General features: G+C 33.3%; 1 protein-coding gene across 1 annotated transcript; it reads left to right on the top strand.

Annotated features, from left to right (window-relative positions):
• The first annotated feature begins 2,936 nt into the window (after positions 1–2,936).
• LOC113857039 (histone acetyltransferase HAC1-like) lies at positions 2,937–20,480 on the top strand. Its single transcript, XM_027488708.1, has 17 exons — positions 2,937–3,205; positions 3,617–3,899; positions 5,327–5,441; positions 5,625–5,922; positions 6,001–6,483; positions 6,689–8,490; positions 9,825–10,121; positions 10,201–10,479; positions 13,816–13,944; positions 14,027–14,227; positions 14,363–14,505; positions 14,618–14,933; positions 15,185–15,324; positions 16,612–16,690; positions 18,476–18,868; positions 19,436–19,653; positions 19,752–20,480. Exons 2-17 carry the CDS (start codon positions 3,703–3,705, stop codon positions 19,864–19,866), a joined length of 5,205 nt encoding a protein of 1,734 aa, XP_027344509.1. The 5' UTR covers positions 2,937–3,205; positions 3,617–3,702; the 3' UTR covers positions 19,867–20,480.
• Positions 20,481–21,084: the final 604 nt, after the last annotated feature.

Genomic DNA, 21,084 nt, shown 5'->3' with positions numbered 1-21,084 from the left:
CCTAATAATGGAAGCAAGACACCCTAATAATAGAAGAAAGGAAGAAACCCAAGTAACTCAATCAAAACCAAGAACCCTAACCCTAATAGTGAAAGACTAGAAACGCATAACACATGCTGATATGTTTAGGCAAAGAGGTCCTTGGATCAGAATGTCATCGCTTCACTAGTAGAGGTGTCTCGCCAGCTTTCAAAAACGATGTCGTTTCTGCCAAGTAGAATTATGATGTAGCACTTAACATGACAACTCAGTCTTCTGTCACAATTTCTTAACGGAGTCTGATGTTATGGACTAAAATAAATGACGGAGAAGGAAGTTGGGGACTAACGTTATATTTTAAAAGTCTCAGGGACTAAAATGTTAGACTCAAACTCTCTCAAAGACTAAAGTGAGCCTTTAGTCCTTTTCTTCTCAAAATAAAATAAGCTAATATTTTCTTGCATATATTTTACCGGTCACAATATAGCGAGTTGTTATAAATTTCATGTTATATACTTCAAGAACTTATTACCTATTACACATTTATTTATTCAATGAGAAATCAAGCATATAAATACATAAAATAAAACTAAAAGTGGGTTATCAAACATATAATTTAACACAAGTATATATTATTCATTTATTTTATTTTTAGAAAAATTTAAAATGTTTTATGTGTAAAACTAAATATATCAAAAGATATTTATGACTTATAGTTTAAAAACTTTTTAATGTGAAAAAAATATAAATTAGTATAAAAGTTTAATAAACATTTTTTTAATTATACAATAAATCTAGTAAGAATAAGCTTTTATATTATGAAGTCAAAATTAGTATTTTCATTCTCTAACTTAAGGGTAAATTTGATTTCATTCTTTAATTTTATTTTGATTTATTTTTGTTCTTATATTTTTTAAAACGTTTCAAATAAGTTTTTTTTTGTTAGAAGCTTAATATTTTTTAATCTTTTTATACCATAAGTATTGTTTTGCACTATTTATAATCTTCTTTTTCAAGTTCATACATTGTTCATCACAATTATTCATAAAGCTTGTTTCTTCTATCGCAAAATATAATGACTATAACAACTATTTATATACATATAACAATGCACTACTATAAGTCAACTCCACTTAAATCCAAACATTTTCACATAAGCGATAGAGTCAAACAACTTTATATTAAAGTCTAATACCACAAAAATATAAAAAAACAAAAATTCTTAAATAATAAAAAGAAAAAAAAACTTCAAAAACATATATTGAAATCCAAAACATTCAAGGAATATGATCACATTCTCATGGATATAAATATAACTAGTGTCAATAAAAGAAGAAAAGATAAATTGGAGAAAGAAAAGCCCTAATTAAAATGTGAATACTAAAATTACCTTCAAATGAGACATTGTGGGACTTGAAATCACCAGAGTAGGATGCATGTAGCATCACTTGATGTCAATCCAAATCAAAGAAAAAAGTAGCTAAATCAAACTCAAAGAGGAAAAGACCTTGCAAGATAGTGTTCATGCAATGCACCAAGCATAACTTTGACTTTTAGACCTTGTGAGACAACATCCCTCCATTGCTTACTCCTTCCATCATCATCTAACTCACAATTTCAATCCATGAACAACAATGATGATGAATTACAAATCCTAAGTGCATTACATTAAGGAAAAAAAATGATAAAAAATGCATAAGGATGATAAAGTGCAAAATAGTTCAAGTGACATAAAAAAAAAAAAATATTAACAAAATTAATGCTTTTAAAAGAAAAAAATTATTTAAAATATTTTTAAAAGTTTAAAATTAAAATGAATCAAAATAAAATTAAATAAACACTAATTTTTCCTATTATGAATTATATTCAAAAAAATTTACATTGTCATACAAATATAAGTACTAATAAATAATAATTATTTTATGTGTAACTAGTTATTATTAATGCAAATATAAAATCATATTACAAATTAATATTCAAATGTATATAATTTAATTAAGAGTTTAAATTTATAATATTTTTATAGTATAATATATACAAAATAAATTTACAATGGAGATATTTTAAATATTTATTTGGAAGTATTTTTTTAAAAATTCGTCATAGCATTATTTTAAAAAATTTTAAAGTACAAATTCAAAATATCATAAGTTCTTTTTTTCTTTTAGGCTATGTTTGGGAGTTGAATTTAAGAAGGGAGGAGGGGGAAGGGAGGGGTTACAAGGGGTTAACTCTCATTTGCGAGTTATTTAATTAGGAGACGGTGGTTTTATAAGATTTTCTAAATTCTCTAAAACTTTCTTAGTTTTTTAAATTCCTTTAATTTGAAGTTTTTTAAAGATTTTTTCTCTCTTAGTCTCTCATACTCTTTCCTAATTAGAATTATAACTTTTTTTAAAATATAAATTTTTTAAGTGAGAATTTTTTTAAAAAATTATAAAAAATAAAAATATTAATTTTAAAATTATTAATTTTTTGAGAAAGAAAAATATTTAATATTTTATTTTTTGTAAAAAAAAATATAAATAAAAGATAAAATATAATAATATCATTTATATAATTAAACTTTCTATTATAATCATTATTTGAGAGTTGTTTAACTAGGAATAGAAAGTTTTGAAAAAAAATTTAAACTTTGCTGACCCTTATTTTTTGAATTCTTTTATTTTAAAATTTTAGAATATCATAATATTTTTTCTATAAAATATCATAATATTTTAAGAGATGAAACAGATAAATTAATATTATAAAAAATATCTTCTATATGTTAAATTTGATTCACCTTTATACAAGTCCTCAAATTAAAAATTAACATTCAAATCAACCCGTAACAAAATAGAAAAAAAAATGATAATAAAGATTTTTTAATTTTATATTCAACCTTAATCTTAAAAAAGATTGGGCCTAAGCTCCGTAACTGAAATCATTCTAGGTTTGTGCTATAGATCAATATCTCTTTCGATTCCGCCTTTCTCATGGTTTCATCGCTTTTATGATTTATTTATCCATTTTATCGATTCATTTTGTTTCCGTTATTATAGTTCATTCGTGACAAATTTTCCGCACGTGCCTTTGGTTGGAGACGGTGTCACCGACCTTTCTCATTCTCCACGGCAAAAGCATCGCGAATCCTCGTCGGCGTGGTCGTCGATAATTTGGGGGTTCCATTCCGATTCCATATTGCGACATCGAATTCGTGTTTGACTCTCTACTCGATCATTCACCGTTTTAGGTTTGTCGTAACTCATTAATCTATTAGGGTTTCCGTGTTCCTTAACACGTATTTACGGATTTGATTCCGTATCTAGGGTTTTTTGCAGTTCTTATGTTTGATTGATTTTGTATGATATTATTTTAATCTTTCAGTTTCAATCACAAGCTGAAAGGGGATCCGCTTAGCGTGATTTCTTAGACGGCTTTTTTTTTTTTAAAGAGTTTAGCAAAATTGATAAAGATTGCTTGCATTCCATCTTTTGCCTTTTTCCTTTAAGGTTTTATATCTACTGATAACATAGGCTTCTTCCCACTTCTTTTCCTTCGTGCCACTGATGGAATTGTTGACTGTTGATTTACATCCAAATGGATTTGGACATTGAATTCTCATATCATCGGGGTGTTTGCTTTGTACGGCAATTACAGGGGTCTGGTACGGATGGAGTGTTAGCACATGGTGATGGCTGGATCATGAAACATTTTAAGTTATGTGAAGAATAAAGAAAAGAGATGAAACTACAAGCACATATTCCGGGGCAGATGTCAGGACAGGTACCAAATCAAGCAGGGTCTCAATTGCCTGGACTGACCCAACTAAATGGGAATGCGCTCCCTCATCAAATGCCACCTTTAGGTGGTGTACCGCGTGCAACAATTAATATGGACCCAGAATTTCTTAGAGCACGCTCATTTATTGAAGAGAAGATGTAAGTTGTTTTTTGTTTGTTTAACTGCATTCATTCGGGGGATAAATTAACTACATTGATTCTTAGGAGGAAGTTTATCTATTGGTGTAAGAAGTGGAGATGGATATTGTTAAAACTAAGCACCATCATTCTAGTGTAAACTTAATCGAGAATAAATTACACTCCCTTCCTTGAGAGATGATTAAATTACATTTCTCTTTCCTCTTATTTTAGAATATACACCATCTGCTCCCAAGAAATGAATATCAGTTATACTTTAATCCTTTTCAATATAAACAAATATTTATACAGCGGTGAATAATTATGTGTCTCCCATTGATATTATGGGGATGTTTTGATGAGTTTACAAGCAGCTTATAAATATAGTTTATGACTCTCATTAGGTTATTTTATCTTATTTCAATAAGTTATTTGATGTAGCTAATGAAAATAAGCTCTTTTTAGGTTATTCTAATAAGTTTCACTGTTAAATTTATGACATAAGCTCTCATAGAAAAAGAGCTTTTTGATTAAGTTATGTACCCAAACGTATCATTTGTCTTTTTCTACAACTCTTAATGTTACGAGCAGATAATATTAAATGCCTTGTTATTAATTTTTTTATTTTAGAAAGGAAAATTAAGTTTTAAATAACTTTATATTGAGTTTAAACTTTTACTTGAAATCTTTTTTTCATCTTCTCAGGTCATAGAATTGGTATTAGAAGCACCAAACTAGCTATTAATTATGTTGAGAATCACCACACAAGAAGAGATCTCTAAAGTTAAACTGTTCATTTACATTAAAGTGAGCTCAAATGGAATGCATACTTATCTTTTAAGGGAGGAGAGTGTAATTGAAGAATCTCTTAGGAGAAGAATATAACTTACTCTAACTTAATCATGAAAGCTAGTATATGTTATAGATAGGTTCATAAACAAAATCAGTAGTTGGACATATCTAGAATCAAAAGGGAAAGGAAACTATTTTTCTTTTACTCTTGATCTTTATTATATATTTCCTTTTATGTCCCAATATGTGCTTTGTGGCTCACTTGTATACCTAGTTGAATGTTTAGGCTAGGATGCGGTTATTTGCTGTAATATTCTTCATAATTCAGATTTAATGATCTGCAGTGTGTGAAACAGTATTTGCAACTTGCTTGACAGCATTGAGTCACGCAGTTATGCTTTGTTATCTTCCACTGTATAATTTATGGCTTAACTTTGTATAGCTTGATCATTATATCAAAGTTGTTGATGAGGGATCCCTGCAGTGTAGATGCCATTATCTCTCTGTCTCTTGTAGTGTTATGTGTCAGTTGGTCCCACCTGCATTGGATTTTTTACTTAAAAATAGTGTAATATGCACATGAGATAACTATGAACTTTTTTCGTTCCTGTCAGTTTTAATTAACAGCAAAAGGTATTTTGCTTTTTACCTTCCAGCTATGATATGTTATTGCAACGACAACAGCCAGCAGCTACAGAAGTAGTTAGAAGGAAGCTTAAGGATCTTGCAAAACGCTTGGAGGGGGGCATGTTAAAAGCTGCTCGCTCGAAGGTTTTTACTGGGCCTGTAGCTATTTTTCTTTTGTAGTTTCCACTGGTTGCAAGGATCTAAATCTTCATCCTTAATTTAGATACTTGAGATTTCTGATTGTGGAAGTAACAACATGGAACTGTCATACTTCCTTAATTTTCAATACTATTTTTGTGTTGACAATGTCTTTGACTCATCTTTTAGGAGGATTACATGAACTTGGATACACTAGAGAGTCGTTTATCGAATTTCCTCAGACGAGCACCTATGAATAATCATAACCAACAATATCCACAGCCTGTTAGCTCCTCTCCAATTGGTACAATGATACCAACCCCTGGTATGTCACATGTTCCCAATTCAAGCATGGTGGTTGCATCTTCTATGGATGCCTCAATGATTTCTTCCCGCGGATGTAATAACATAGTATCAACTTCTTTCAATAGTGTAAACATGTTACCAGCTGGTGACATGCTTGACAGTTCCTTAAATAGATTTGATGGTAATATTAGGTGTAATTTTCTGCCAATCTTCTTGTTTTTCTTTTCTCGTCCTTCATTCTAGAGTCTATTTGTTGCAGGCTTGTCTAATGGTTATCAGCAGTCTTCTGCCAGCTTTTCTGTTGCTTCAGGGGGGAACATATCATCAGTAGGGGCACAGAGAATTGCTAGCCAGATGATCCCCACTCCTGGATTTACTGCCAGCAGTAATCATTCACACATGAATATAGATTCTTCCACTAATGGTGGTGCCTTTTCTAGTGTAGAGTCTACTATGGTACCACAGTCACAGATGCAGCAGCAGAAGCTGCATGTTAGTGGCCCAAATAATCATGTGTTGCAGAACCTCAGCAGCCAAATGGGTAGTGGAATGCGACCTGCTTTACGACACAAGCCATTTGCAAACTCAAATGGTGCTGTAAACAATGGGCCAGGCTTGATTGGAAACAATATACCGCTTGCAAATGAACCTGGCACTTCTGACAGCTTTGCTTCAACTTATGCTACTTCCCCTATGCACTTGCAACAGCACTTCGATCAAAATCAGAAACCAGTAGTGCAGGGTAATCTTCCTTACTCCTTTTTCTTTATTTTATGAAGAAATAAGCCTAAAACCTTTACTTTCACCCCAGCACCTGTGCTAACTTGCATAACCTTTTTCGCTATATTATGTTTGGTGAGTTTTTGTTTTCCGTGTCTGCATACATGTTCCATATTTCCAACTTAGAAATGGACTTATATCAGAAAGAATGACAAGTTTATTATCAGGTGATGGATATGGATTGAATAATGTCGACACTTTTGCTTCTGGAAACTTTTATGCATCTGCACCAGGCTCTGGTTCTGTAGGGAACACTCAGAACAGTAATTCAGTAAAATTATCATCAATACCCAAAACTAGCTCAATGATAAGTGGTCAGTCAAATTTCCATGGTATGCAGCAGGCAGCTCATATAAAGTCTCAAGCAATTAATCAGTTTGAAAAGTTGAATTTTCAGTCTTCATTGACTTCAAGAGATGGCTTTATGCATTCTCAACAGCAATATCAGCACAGGCCACAACAATTTCAACAGCCAGATCAGTATGTGCAGCAGCAATTTCAATCAATGCAAAGTCAACAGCCTCAGCATGTGGTCAACACTGATGCTTTCAGTCAATCTCAGCTGTCTTCTTCCAATCTGGAAAACCGAGTGAAGTCTGAGCCTGGAATTGAGCACCATAAAGAAGTGATCAATTCTCAGGTCTCTGAACAGTTCCAAATGTCTGAGATGCAGAATCAGTTCCAGCAGAACCCTTCAGAAGATTGCTCTAGGGGTGCTCAACATCTTTCATTCCCATCTGGTCACCAAGATTTATCATCATCAGCGCCTCAAAATTCACAACAAATGTTGCACCCACATCAATTGATTTCAGAGTCTCAAAATAATTTTAGCTGTCTTACAGTTGGGGCACAAACCAAATCAGTAGTTTTAAACCAATGGCCTCAATCACAAGATGGTAACCACACAGCTGACAATATTTCACATGACCAGCATCTCCACATGGATTTTCATCAAAGAATATCTGGACAAGATATAGCACAGTGCAATAATTTATCATCAAATGGATCTATTATTGGTCAAGCTGTGGCTTCTGGAGGCTCAGCTGAGCTGCTGGACTCAGGAAGTGCTATAAAAAAGGCTCACAGGAATCAACAAAGGTGGCTTTTATTTCTACTTCATGCCCGACGATGTTCTGCCCCCGAAGGACTATGCAAAGAACGCTTTTGTTCTATTGCACAAAAGTTATGTAAGCACATAGATGGATGCACTCTGCGCCATTGTCCATATCCTCGCTGTCATCATACTAGGGTGTTGCTTCATCATTTCATAAACTGCAAAGATCCATGTTGTCCTGTTTGTGTTTTTGTAAGAAATTATCGACGTGCATTTCAGCTCAAAACTCAGATTCGGCCAGAACCTGAATCAAACTTGCCTACTACAGTGAATGGATCCTGTAAATCTTACAATATTGTAGGCACATCACCTAGATTGATCTCAAAGCCTCCATTAGTTGTTGAAATTTCAGAAGACTTGCACCCATCTCCAAAACGAATAAAGATTGAGCATCGCTCCCAGTCCATTAATCCTGAAAATGACCATTCTGCGTCATCTTTTTCTGCAAATTGTGAATCTGTTGTATCCAGGGAGGCTCAGTCCCAACCCTATCCCAATGCTGATAAGTCTTCCTTGGTAAAATCTGAGCTTACAGAGGTTAAGGATGAAGTTCCAACACATGTGGTACATGAAAAGCTTACTAAGATGAAAATGGATAACAATAATGCAGAGGATAAAATGCATGGTGGTGAACCTGTCAAATATGATGAACCTGCTAATTTAGCTAGGCCAGATAATATCAAAACTGAGAAAGAAACTGGACAAGACAGGCAAGAAAATGTTGTGCAGCCATCTGAAAATCCAGCTGGAACCAAGTCAGGTAAACCAAAAATAAAGGGAGTCTCACTAACAGAATTATTTACCCCGGAGCAAGTCAGGGAACATATCACTGGCCTCAGGCAATGGGTTGGCCAAGTAAGTCTTTGCTATGTTGATCCATCTTTTCACAGGAAAGTTATAATTTAATTCATTAGTTGAGTGATACTTTTTCTGTAGTATAAACTAGTTCCATTGTAATTTAAATCTAAAAAATCCCCTTATGTTTTTTTTTACATATGTTATTTCTATCAATACTTTGTGACTTTCTGTTTGTTAATTGAAATATGATTTCAAATTTACGTAATTATGTTTTAACAAACGTGATTCATCAGTGACCTCAAGTTACTTCAAGACACCAGTAACTGGGAAAGTCACAAGTTCAAAGAATCCTTTTAGTTGTAGTGGTGTCTAACACACTAAATCAACTCAAGTTAAGATAGAATGAGAATGCTGAATAGACCACATGCTGTCATTTTTTGGTAACACAACAATGGACAACTTATTTTAATAATTTATAGGAGGAAAATTTATTAGAATGAGGAAATGAGAACAAAAAGAATTCATGGTAGAACTACTTTTGTTCAAAAACTGAATGGGATTCTTTGAAAGTAAGCATGTGCTGAAACCTGGACTGATAGCAATTAGTCTAGGGATGATTATTTTCCTTTGTCAATTTAGGCATTTTGCCCCAGCCAAAGACAAAGCATATTGCCACAACAATATGCCCTCCTTTCTCTGACCAAAGCCTGTGAATGTACTAAGAGAGAATACTCCAATCTTTTGAGTACATTTCCTAGATTCACCTGATGTAGTCCTAGTCAAATGTATCAGTAAGACAAAATTGTGCTTAACATGCTAATGAAGAACTTGGGTTCCTTAGTAACAATTATTGCATTCTTTTCAATGCTCTTAGCTATTGTTGTCTCGTAAATAGCCATTTTTATGGTCTCCTAAAGGTTTTTTTTTTTATAATCCAGATAAGATGTCTGTCATGTATTTCTTTGTTTAAAATGTTTTATTCATCTCATCTGGTTGTTTTTGTAGAAATGTGATTTCGTATACATGTCCTAGAGGGTAGAGGCTTGATTTACATAATGCATTCAGCTTCATAAAACACCATAACATACTGCATACAACAAATCAGAAAGACTAATTCAGCTATTATACTTTTTTAGCCCAAATGTGGGGATAACTTGGTAGGTCCAAATATATGGTCCTGAGATACACATCCAAAATAATATTTCCTTTGACCTCATTATTTAACATCCTAGGTTGTTATTTCCTGATGCTGAAGTTGTAAATATTCTAAGGTTTGGCTAAGCATTATATTATATTTTTTAATTGTTCATTTGCTATATTTCACGCATAATATTTCTCTAATTCTCTTTGGTATCCACATGTTACCGTGGTGCATCATTTTCTTGTGACAGAGTAAGTCAAAAGCTGAGAAGAATCAAGCAATGGAGCATTCAATGAGTGAGAACTCCTGTCAATTGTGTGCTGTAGAGAAGCTTACTTTTGAACCACCGCCTATTTATTGCACAACTTGTGGGGTTCGCATTAAACGAAATAATATGTATTATACCACGGGTACTGGAGATACACGGCATTATTTTTGTATTCCATGCTATAATGATGCTCGTACAGAGAACATCATTGTTGATGGGACTCCTATTGCCAAGTCAAGATTGGAAAAGAAGAAGAATGATGAGGAAACTGAGGAATGGGTGTGTAATGTGTGCCATACATGTCATTTTGTTGCTTAGTAGTTTATTTGTTTTATTAACAGTTTATTTTTGTGTGCAGTGGGTTCAATGCGATAAATGTGAAGCATGGCAACATCAAATTTGTGCTTTATTTAATGGTAGAAGAAATGATGGTGGACAAGCTGAATATACTTGCCCTAATTGCTATATTCAGGAGGTAGAAAGAGGAGAGCGCAAGCCTTTACCCCAAAGTGCTGTTCTTGGGGCCAAGGATTTGCCAAGAACTATTCTTAGTGATCACATAGAACAGCGGTTATTTAGACGTTTAAAGCAAGAAAGACAAGAGAGGGCAAGGCTTCAAGGGAAAAGTTATGATGAGGTGGTTGGCAGAAATATGTTTGGTTCATTTTTTTTATTTCGTCATTAATTTTTTGTATATTTTTGTTCTTTCATCATTATTTTAGGATATGTATGAAGGGTTCCAACTAGTGTGAGAACAAAAGGTGGGGCCACAGCAGATTTTCTCAAAACTGTAGGATTATATCAAGGGTCAACTCTAAGCCCAATTCTTTTTACCTTGGTCTTGGATCTCTTATGTTAAGCATACCCAAGAGCCAGTGCCATGATGCATGTTTTTTCCGGAGGATATAGTCCCTAGTTTTAGATGCAATAAATGGGAAGTAAGAAATGTGGAGACAAGCTTTGGAAGTGCAAGGCTTTCATTTAAGTAGAAGAAAGATGGAATAAATATAATATAAGTTTAGCTGCAGACATAACATTCCTATCTTAGAGGTGAAATTGGGAAGCATATCTTACTACATGTTGTATGGTTTAAGTATTTTGGATCCATCATACAAAACCATAATATTGATATAGAGAAGTGTCTCAGGTGTTCTTTGTGACAAAATGCTTAAGGCAACTATAAGCATGGTAGTCCAAATATCCATTTGGATTTTGGGATTGCATGAACCTACCATTTTCCCAATTCCAAACAATCCAAATCTGTTGTTTTGATCAATGAGATTGCACAATCTTTGGCATAAATTCGGTGGAATCATACAATCATGTTGTGCCAAGGAAAAGCCTCTTTTCTTGAAAGAGAGAGAAATAGTGACAGGATTCTCACTAGTGCCTTTAGTGAACTTCTTTGTACATTTTGATACTACCATAAATGTTTTTCTGTCATCTTTTTTTACTTTAAGTGCTTTAATATTCTTGTGTATAAAATCATTTCTTATTCTATCTTTTTTTTTATGTGACTATTCATTCATTCATTCATTCATCTTAGCATTCTAATTTTTGAAATTCTTACTTTTTTTCTTGTATTGATTGTCCTTTAAGATAGCTAGGTAGCCTAGTTGTATAACAATATGATAAATATTTTCTTTTAGCTTGATAAGTACTTTATTATCACAAATAACTTTTGATGTCTTTCTTCACTTTAACCATCTAGCTATGAGTAACCTCTTTATTAATTTCTTTATCATTTTGTAAAATCAATTCCAAGTATTTAAATTTGCAGACTTAGTAGCTAAAGTTGAGGTAGAACTTATTGTGGAAGAAGTGATAGAATCTTGCCTTAGGTGGTTTGGGCATGTATGGGGAAGACTTGTAGAAGCCCTAATAAGGAGGCTAAGGAAAAATTTAGAGCTTAAATGGTTTACCTATAAATAGGTAGTTGACTCTACCTAGTGGGAAAGGATTGCTTGTGGTTAATATTTTTCTTCTTGGCTAATAATACTGTGCTCCAAGATGAGTTTGGAGCATAGATTCACTTTTGTTTAATGACTTGTTAGCTGAGGAATTTTTTTTAACCAGTTTTTATATGTTTGGAGCATAGATTCATTTGCACTTCACCATTTTTCACTTCTACACTAGCTTCACCATGTGTCAGCTACCCTTGTTTTAGCTTGTATATAGTTGCTAAGGCAGAAGCAACAACAGTGACTGCGTGAAGGAACTGATGATGGCCATCTGTTGGTTTAACTCGGAATCATTTTCACCAGCTCTTGTTGTGGCTGTTGAATACAATTGATATGTGAAATCAACATATCAAAAATGTTGGAGTTACAATTTTCATGCTTCACCCACAAAAGTTACTCCAACAGCAATAGGCATCCTCATAGACTATTTGCTGAAAACCAATAGACCAAAAGGGTTTATTCAAAGTGCATTGTTATCATAATAGACAATCCCGGATAGCAGCGGAGCAGCCAATCCCCAAAACACTAGCAGATAGTGGAATGACTGTTATTACACCAAATATAGGTTGTGCTACACATATATATATGCTGAAGATTTCAAATTTCAATTGTGTGGAGATTTTCTTAGAAGTCGAAACAAAACACAGAAGAAAAAAAGAGAACGAAACAAAGTAGTCTCCCCAGAAAAAGCCCCCAATGTAGATGGTCTAGCTGGAAAATGTGTGGGTCTTGCTGGAAATGAAGATGACTATAACTTGCTGGATATGGTGAACAGAAGCTTGTTGGACGAAGCAGAAGTTGCTGAAGATGGTGAATGGGAGAACTTAGGGTTCAAGAGTACTGAATTTGAATGATATGACAACTTACAGAAATTGACAATGTAAAGGGAAAGCAAAATCCTAAAATTACCCCCCCTTAAAAGCCTTCTAATGTTAAGAAAACAAGGGTAAATTTGAGATTTCTGTTGTGCATCAAATAGCAGCCACTATGGCCATGATTTGCAATTTTGGCTGCAATTTGCGCCGCTCCAGTGCTACATTGAACTGTGACGCTGTGCACTTGGAATAATGATAGGGAGCTGCTCCACTCTGCCATGCTGTGATAGCAGCCACTATAGCCACGATTGACCACCATGACTGCTATCATTATCAATTTCATCTAGACAATTTTTTTTATCAGATTTGTCTACTCCCTTGGGCTTAACTATTGATAGCTAGGCTGAAGTGTTGGTGTTGTAAAAAATTATTAAGAGTTAAAATTTAGATAAATCACAGGGTTTGAAAATGCTAAAATTGTTTTGAGGGGTATTCGAGACTAACCAAATGGAATGCTAAGTGATGGTGTCAAAAAAAGTTGAGAATAATTAAATTTAAGATACTAAAATATAAAATTTTAAAATTTATCAAGTTACCTGTTTAGGTGATCACAGGTAAAAAAATCATAACCAATTTTTTTTTTTGTGTTTGAATTCACTGAAAAAATAGATTATTTCAATATTTGATTATATCTACGGTTGATTATTGTGATAATGCTTGGATGTGTTAAGTGAGAAGTGATTTTAAGATAATCATTATGTTTAGGTTGATAAAAGAATCACTTTTTTAAGTGAAATTACAAAAAAGGGTATGATATTATGTGTAATAGTTAGTTTTGTATTTAAAATAAATAATTATTAAGGATAAAATGGGAAAATAAAAGTTAATAGAGATTATAAGCTAATATTTTAAGAGAAACCAAACAAGATTGAATAGTATTCTTTTTTCAGTTTTTTTCAAATAATCAACCAAAATAATTCAATCCAGACACGTACTTAATTCGTTATGAAGGGTTAATACAACATAGGGAATAGATACACCCATTCTACTAGGAAGTATGGTAGAACTTGTCTTAGTTCTTTTATCTTTGTTTACACGTGTCTTTTATGTTTCTTGGATATTGATGATTACACTCCTTGCTAGCGTATCCTGGTTTTTTATGGACTATTAAGTCCATTTTCACTTGGATGTTACCAGGTTCCAGGAGCAGAAGCTCTTGTTGTAAGAGTTGTGTCATCTGTTGACAAAAAGTTAGAAGTGAAACCACGGTTTTTGGAGATTTTTCAGGAAGAGAATTACCCAACAGAATTTCCTTATAAATCGAAGGTAACAGGAAAGTTGCTTTTATAGATCTGATTGTTGTTGAATCATTACCATGAACATTCATGCCCTTAACTTTCTATTCCAGGTAATTTTGTTGTTTCAAAAGATTGAAGGTGTGGAAGTATGCCTATTTGGCATGTATGTTCAAGAATTTGGATCTGAATGTCAATTTCCCAATCAGCGCCGGGTATACCTTTCATATTTGGACTCTGTGAAGTATTTTAGGCCTGAGGTTAAAGCAGTGACGGGAGAGGCTCTTCGGACATTTGTTTACCATGAAATTCTGGTAAATTTACGCACTTAATAGTCTTGCTTTGTAACTGTTTCTCGGTGATGTTCTAGTTCCGTGTTGTTAGTATCTTCTCTTGTAAATTATATTCAATAATAAGTGAATATCTTTTTACAATTTATTCCTTTGTAGATTGGATACCTTGAATATTGCAAGAAACGTGGTTTCACAAGCTGCTATATATGGGCATGTCCCCCATTAAAGGGTGAAGATTATATTTTATATTGTCATCCAGAAATTCAGAAAACACCAAAATCTGATAAGCTACGGGAATGGTGAGCCTTTAGACCTTCAGTATAGGCAAAATGAGAAATAGTCTTTTTATTTTCCTTGTACATGTCATATATTTATTCTTCTCTAACAACATTTGGGAACATGTTTCTTCAGGTATCTATCCATGTTAAGAAAAGCTTCCAAGGAGAATATTGTGGTTGATCTCACCAACTTGTACGATCATTTCTTTGTGTATACTGGACCAGAATGTAGAGCTAAGGTTACAGCTGCAAGACTCCCATATTTTGATGGTGACTACTGGCCTGGTGCTGCAGAGGATTTGATATATCAGCTTCGTCAAGAGGAAGATGGAAGAAAACAAAATAAAAAGGGAACAACTAAAAAGACTATAACAAAAAGGGCTTTGAAAGCATCCGGTCAGTCAGATCTTTCAGGAAATGCCTCAAAAGATCTGCTCCTTATGCACAAAGTAATTCATTACTATACATATACAACACAAATAGTTTTGTTCTCCTCAACCAATGAGATTACTTGCAAATAATTTTTAAATTCTTTGGATATATTATGTAGCGATGATATTTTTATTAATATCATTATTAGTTTTCAAACATTAATATAATCTCCTTACTTAACTGCTTTTAATATTATGTAGCGATGATATATTATGTTGGACTCCACATGTGAAATAATATTCTTATGAAGTTCTTGATTTTTCTCCAGCTTGGTGAAACCATTTGCCCAATGAAGGAAGATTTTATTATGGTTCATTTGCAGCATGCATGCACTAGCTGTTGTATTCTAATGGTGTCTGGAAACCGTTGGGTTTGCAATCAGTGCAAGAATTTTCAGATTTGTGATAAGTATGGATTCTTTTATCTTATCTCCATGTTTTGTCATGTAACACGTTAACTACTATGCACTATCAAAAACTGTGTCTTCTTCTGAACTGATGTATATGAAGCACAAACACATATACCAACCGGATTAGCCAATCTCAGATAGCAGTGCATAGCAGCCAATCCTAAAAATGATATGGAAGGTAGCGGGATGGCTGCTACTCTGAAGATTTGAAATCCACCTAATATTTAAAAGGGGTGGGGGTGTTCAAAGAAGAAAAACAGAAAAGAACTTAGAAGAAAAACAAAAAACAGAGTGGTCTGTTACCCAAAAAAAGGCTCTCTCAGCAGAAAACGTGTGGAGCTTAGCTGGAAACAGTAAACATAATAGAGGTGTGACATATTATTGGGATTTGTATAAATTAGTGAAGAAAATATAAAAAATTTTAAATAAAATTAATAAATAAAATGTATAAATATAATTAAAGTCTTTTTAATTTTATTTAATTATTTCATTTTTTTTCTTTGCAAATTTCTATAAATTAATTATACACTGCATCTTTGTTATACTCTTGTTAATTATTAGATAAAAGTTCGGGTGTGAGACTTTATTTGAACAATTAGAAAATGATGAGTACTAAATATGAGCAATTAAATCTAGCAGAACTAATATCACACATATGTTCTGCAATATGTGAACTAAAAGTTCAATAATTGCCTTTATGTTATGCTAGTCTTGTAATATATTTTACTGGTTTTTAACATGGTTGCCATGCATCTGCTACTTTCTACAACACTATCCGCCATAATGACATGGATAATTTATAGCTTGCTGCCACCCATCATTCATAACACACTTCTATTATAAAAAGAAGTTTTACTTCAGATTTGAACAAAATTTTGAAACTAGTAGACTGTTGAGGATATTGGCCAAGTTTGGATTAGCTTTTAGCTTATGACCGATTTTTCTGAGACAAATATTTTATTCTTTACTTACAAAAAAGTCCTTATAAGTTGTAGTGCATAAGTTTATTTTAGCTTATGTAAGAAGTTTAATTCATTTTACTTCTTTAAATTATTTTATTTTCTTCTCCTATCGGTGTGTATCAAGAAGTTTATTCTAACTGGGTCTTTGGCTCAGAACTGAATTTTTTTTGTATCTTGACATCATATTAGTCTTATGATTTTATTAGTATTGATTGTTAACATCCCTTTTTATGATCCATCTCTTTTATCCCTTGCTAACTGAATGCTTCCAAACTCAATGAATCAATTTTGCTAATCACACTCATCTGTCTTGCCTTCTCTTAGGTGTTATGAAGCAGAACTCAAACGAGAAGAGAGAGAAAGGCATCCTATTAATCAGAGGGAGATACATACTCTTTATCAGGTAAGTAGCTTTAATTTTGATATACAATGAGTGCTTCTGTACTATTTCATCTCTTCTGTACTTTTGTATGAGGTATTAGCCCTTTACTGTTGATCATCTTAGTGTCTGCCTAATTCCTGCTATGAAGAACTAAGTTAAAAAAACAAATTATGTAGTTCTAATTTTTAACCAATATGTCTTTCTCAAGCATTTTTACTTTTGGCTTTTCCAAAAGCAAAATAAGCTATTCAACTACACCCACATGATCATGCAATAGCCTCGGTTGTGAAAAGCACACAATAGCGCTGCTGCAGCAATCTCACATTGCATTGCTGTGGCCTGCCAGCTGCTATTTCAAGCTCACCGCAAGGTAGTTAAAATCGGGATTTTACTTTAAATCGTAAAGGAGAGTGAAAATCGTAAATCGTAAAATCGTAAATTGAATCGTAAGATTTTATAAAATTCATATATATGATATAAATTCATATTATTCATATAAAATATCATAAATTAAGGGAAAAAAGCTTCAAATCAGTAAAAGTATTTAAACAACGTAGTACTTACAAATCATAATTTATTCCATAAGAATGTAATGCATTTACATGAATAAAAAATAGACCAGAATAGAAAAGATGCAAGAACAACAACAATAAATTTAGTTGCAGACCAGGTTGCACGCACTAGGAGGACTGTTGAATGTTGACAACAATGTTAGGGTTTAAAGCTGCTAGAGGCAAATTAGATTCCATAAAAAGGAGATATATGAAAGAGGCGTACGATAGGGTTCAACAAAATAGACTTTGCTAGAAATTTTCAAAATCGAAGTGAAATCGTAAAATCTCACAATTTGAGGGATTTTATGATTCAAATCGGGATTTTACAAAGATTTTACTCAATTAGGATTTTATCCACGATTTAAATCGGCGAGACTTCCAAAATCGTAAAATCGTAAGATTTTAAGATTCAAATCGGGATTTTAACTACCTTGGCTCACCGTGTTGCTCTTCTTGTGGCTGTTGTGGATATAGTGGTGGAAATTGTGGCTTTTCACGTGTCTTGGCCACTACTGTCAAATTCTTTTAAAACCCAAAAGTGCCCTAAATTTTAATGTTGCAGAACCATGTATGGGGGTATTTTGGGCCAAAATAAAAAAAGGCTTTAAATGGATTTTGAAAAACCAATTGTACCTCTTTCCAGTTTTGCACCCTCTTCTCTCTGACCCTTCATTACTGTGTAACCCCTCACATCAACCCACTGCTCTCTGGTGACTTTGTGGTGAGCTCCTGGTGTTTTCCAGCCAGTTTCTGGTGTTTTGGGCAAACTACTGTTTTCTGCTCATTGTTCTGCATTTTGTGCTCTTGTTTTACCCTTTGTTACCCACAAATTGTTCTCTCACTGACTTCTCTTTTTTCCCCCTCATCTTTTTGTTTTATTGGGTTTTGGCTGTTTTGTTCTTTGATCTTTCTCTCTCTCTTTTTTTCGTCTGAATTCTCTCCTTATTCAGTTCTAGTTTTATTTGGTCTTTAATGTTTTGTTACTTTAAGCCATTGAGTTAGAGACTTAAACTTGTTTAATTTTTCCTAACTACTATATCATGAATTTTAGTATTTGTTTTAGAATTTTTTTACCATTTATATATACACTAGAAGTTATATACTTCATAAAAAATTTTAAAATAGCAGCTATCCCACTATTCACTATAGCGTTTTTAGAGTTGGCCGCTATGCACTACTATCCAAGATTGATATCTATGGCAATAGCACTGATTACAATTGAATTTGCAATTTTTTAAAATCCATCTTGCAGGTTGAAATTACTGATGTGCCATCTGATACGAAGGACAAAGATGATATTCTTGAGAGTGAATTCTTTGACACTAGACAAGCATTTTTGAGTCTCTGCCAGGGGAATCATTACCAATATGATACACTAAGGCGGGCCAAGCATTCCTCAATGATGGTTCTATATCATCTTCATAATCCAACAGCTCCTGCGTTTGTTACAACTTGTAATATATGCTATCTTGACATAGAAACTGGTCAAGGTTGGCGCTGTGAAGTTTGCCCTGAGTATGATGTGTGCAATGCTTGTTATCAAAAGGAAGGAAGTGTTGATCATCCTCATAAGTTGACAAATCATCCATCAATGGTAGATCGTGATGCTCAAAATAAAGAAGCAAGGCAACTTCGAGTATTGCAGGTGTTGTATAGGATTTTGTTTTGCTCCTGTGAATTGTCTTGTGAGAATGGATCCTCTCATGTCAAATTTTAACATGACAAGCTCATGCATGAAATCTTGTGACGTGACATTAGAAAGGGAGAGAGATAGACACAAGATTTGAACAATACCTGTCAAATAAAACCACCATATTCACATGTGATGAAATTTGAGCATGAATAGGAGTTGTTTCTTTCATTTAGTATAACAAGTAGAACATATAAAAACTGTAAATTAAATGAATTTGACCATAAAATTAAAAATTTTCTTGAAGATGTTTGATGATTTTCAATAAACATTGACCCAAAAAAAGGAAATATCAATGACATGATGATTCTAATATATTGCACACTTAAAAGAGTGAAGTCCCAAATTCTTTATTGTGTTATTACATTATTTATTGAGTCCAGTCCCATATTTTAGTGTGTGGTCACACTAATATTTCCATCATTAATTATTCAATTTGTTATAGATGTATATAAAGGTAAAAATGTGAAAATGTCTATATGCTTCTTTGTGCACTGATATAAATGTATCCTGTAATTACAGCTACGGAAAATGCTCGATCTCCTTGTACATGCATCCCAATGTCGTTCCGCACATTGCCAATATCCAAATTGTCGCAAGGTGAAGGGGCTTTTCCGTCATGGGATGCACTGCAAAACTCGTGCTTCTGGAGGTTGTGTTCTTTGCAAGAAAATGTGGTATTTGCTACAACTTCATGCTCGTGCTTGCAAAGAATCTGAATGCCATGTGCCACGATGCAGGTTCGTGAAGCAGGCATTACCATTATACTCATGTTTACTCTTTATCATACAGATTTTGGATGTATTAACAATTTTGTGCCTTTTCGTGGTTGAATCAGAGATTTAAAAGAACATTTAAGGAGGTTGCAGCAACAGTCTGATTCGCGGCGTAGAGCTGCTGTAATGGAAATGATGAGGCAGAGAGCTGCAGAAGTTGCCAACAATGCTGGATGAGCAATTTGTGCATGTAAATATGACATATGTGGCGCTTTGGAGAAATGCTGTAGACAGGAGGTAGTCATTAGTTTCACCTATGATTCGACAGCAGTGATTGTTTCTGTGAATGGAATACATAGGGTACATGTAACCTTGCAGGTTCACTTATCCATGTCAACGTGATTGTCCAGAGAAGATCTAAGTTCAGGCATTCAGTGATGCTGGCCCTCTTCTGCACGGACTAACCAGGTCCGGCAGGTTATTAGGTGGTGTTTCTGTTTTTGTGGGCCGATTTGGTAATTCTTTCATTTTGTCAAGTTACTTGTTTTATGTCAAATGCCATCCTTGGGTGGCGGGTGTACTATAGTCCTAATTAGGTATCAAATTTCTTTGTGGGAGGGAGGATGAAATCAAGTCGTTTTTAGGTTGGCCCTTTTTAAGGTTCAGTGCATTTTGTAGAATCTCTATTTGAAGATAAAAGTAAATAATTTAGAATCTTCGCCATATACAGTAATTCATTATTAGTTCTGCTTCCTTTATTGGCAGTATATCTTGTCACTTCGATATTCTACGATTTATTGCTATGAAAGCTATTATGTGAATTTTTTAAATGGCTATTTCTTTAAGCCATTAGGAAAATATATCTTCTTTAATTATTAGTAAATATATGATGTATAAAGTAAGAATCGTTCATGGTTCAGTTTAAATTAATCGAAAGCACATTTTAGAATATAAATTATTGAATCAATTTGAGTCCAGGGAGTAAAAGTTGTAAAATTATATTTGTCTTTACCGTTGATTAAATTTACAGGAGAACTATTTTGAAATCTTTTATGCAATGCTAGTATTTTTCTTTTGGGTTTTGTAGAGTACTAAAAGTATTTAATAAATATAGCATTAATTAAAATTATAATAATTTTAAATTTTAGTTTATTCAAACCATACATATCTTTAATTTAATAAAGGATATCAAGGTTGAAAACACAAAATAAAATAAAATAAACATTATTTAATAAAAATAAAATAAAATTCAAATACCAAATAAAAAAGGCATCGAAGAAAATTTTTTAAAGAAGTTTTAAAACAACGACGACAGATGAATTGCTAGAATTCAAGAATTTCTTCGTTCCAGCCCGGAAGAGAACAAGTCGCCTACGTGGAAGCACCATGTTCTCCATTTTCCTGGATGCAATCTAAAATTATGTGGTTGAAATTATTCTTTACGTGTCTGCCTTT

The sequence above is a fragment of the Abrus precatorius genome, unplaced genomic scaffold (genome assembly GCF_003935025.1).
Source record: "Abrus precatorius isolate BTA unplaced genomic scaffold, Abrus_2018 Scaffold153, whole genome shotgun sequence".
NCBI classification, from domain to species: Eukaryota; Viridiplantae; Streptophyta; class Magnoliopsida; order Fabales; family Fabaceae; genus Abrus; species Abrus precatorius.
This window is presented reverse-complemented; position numbering and strand designations above follow the sequence as displayed.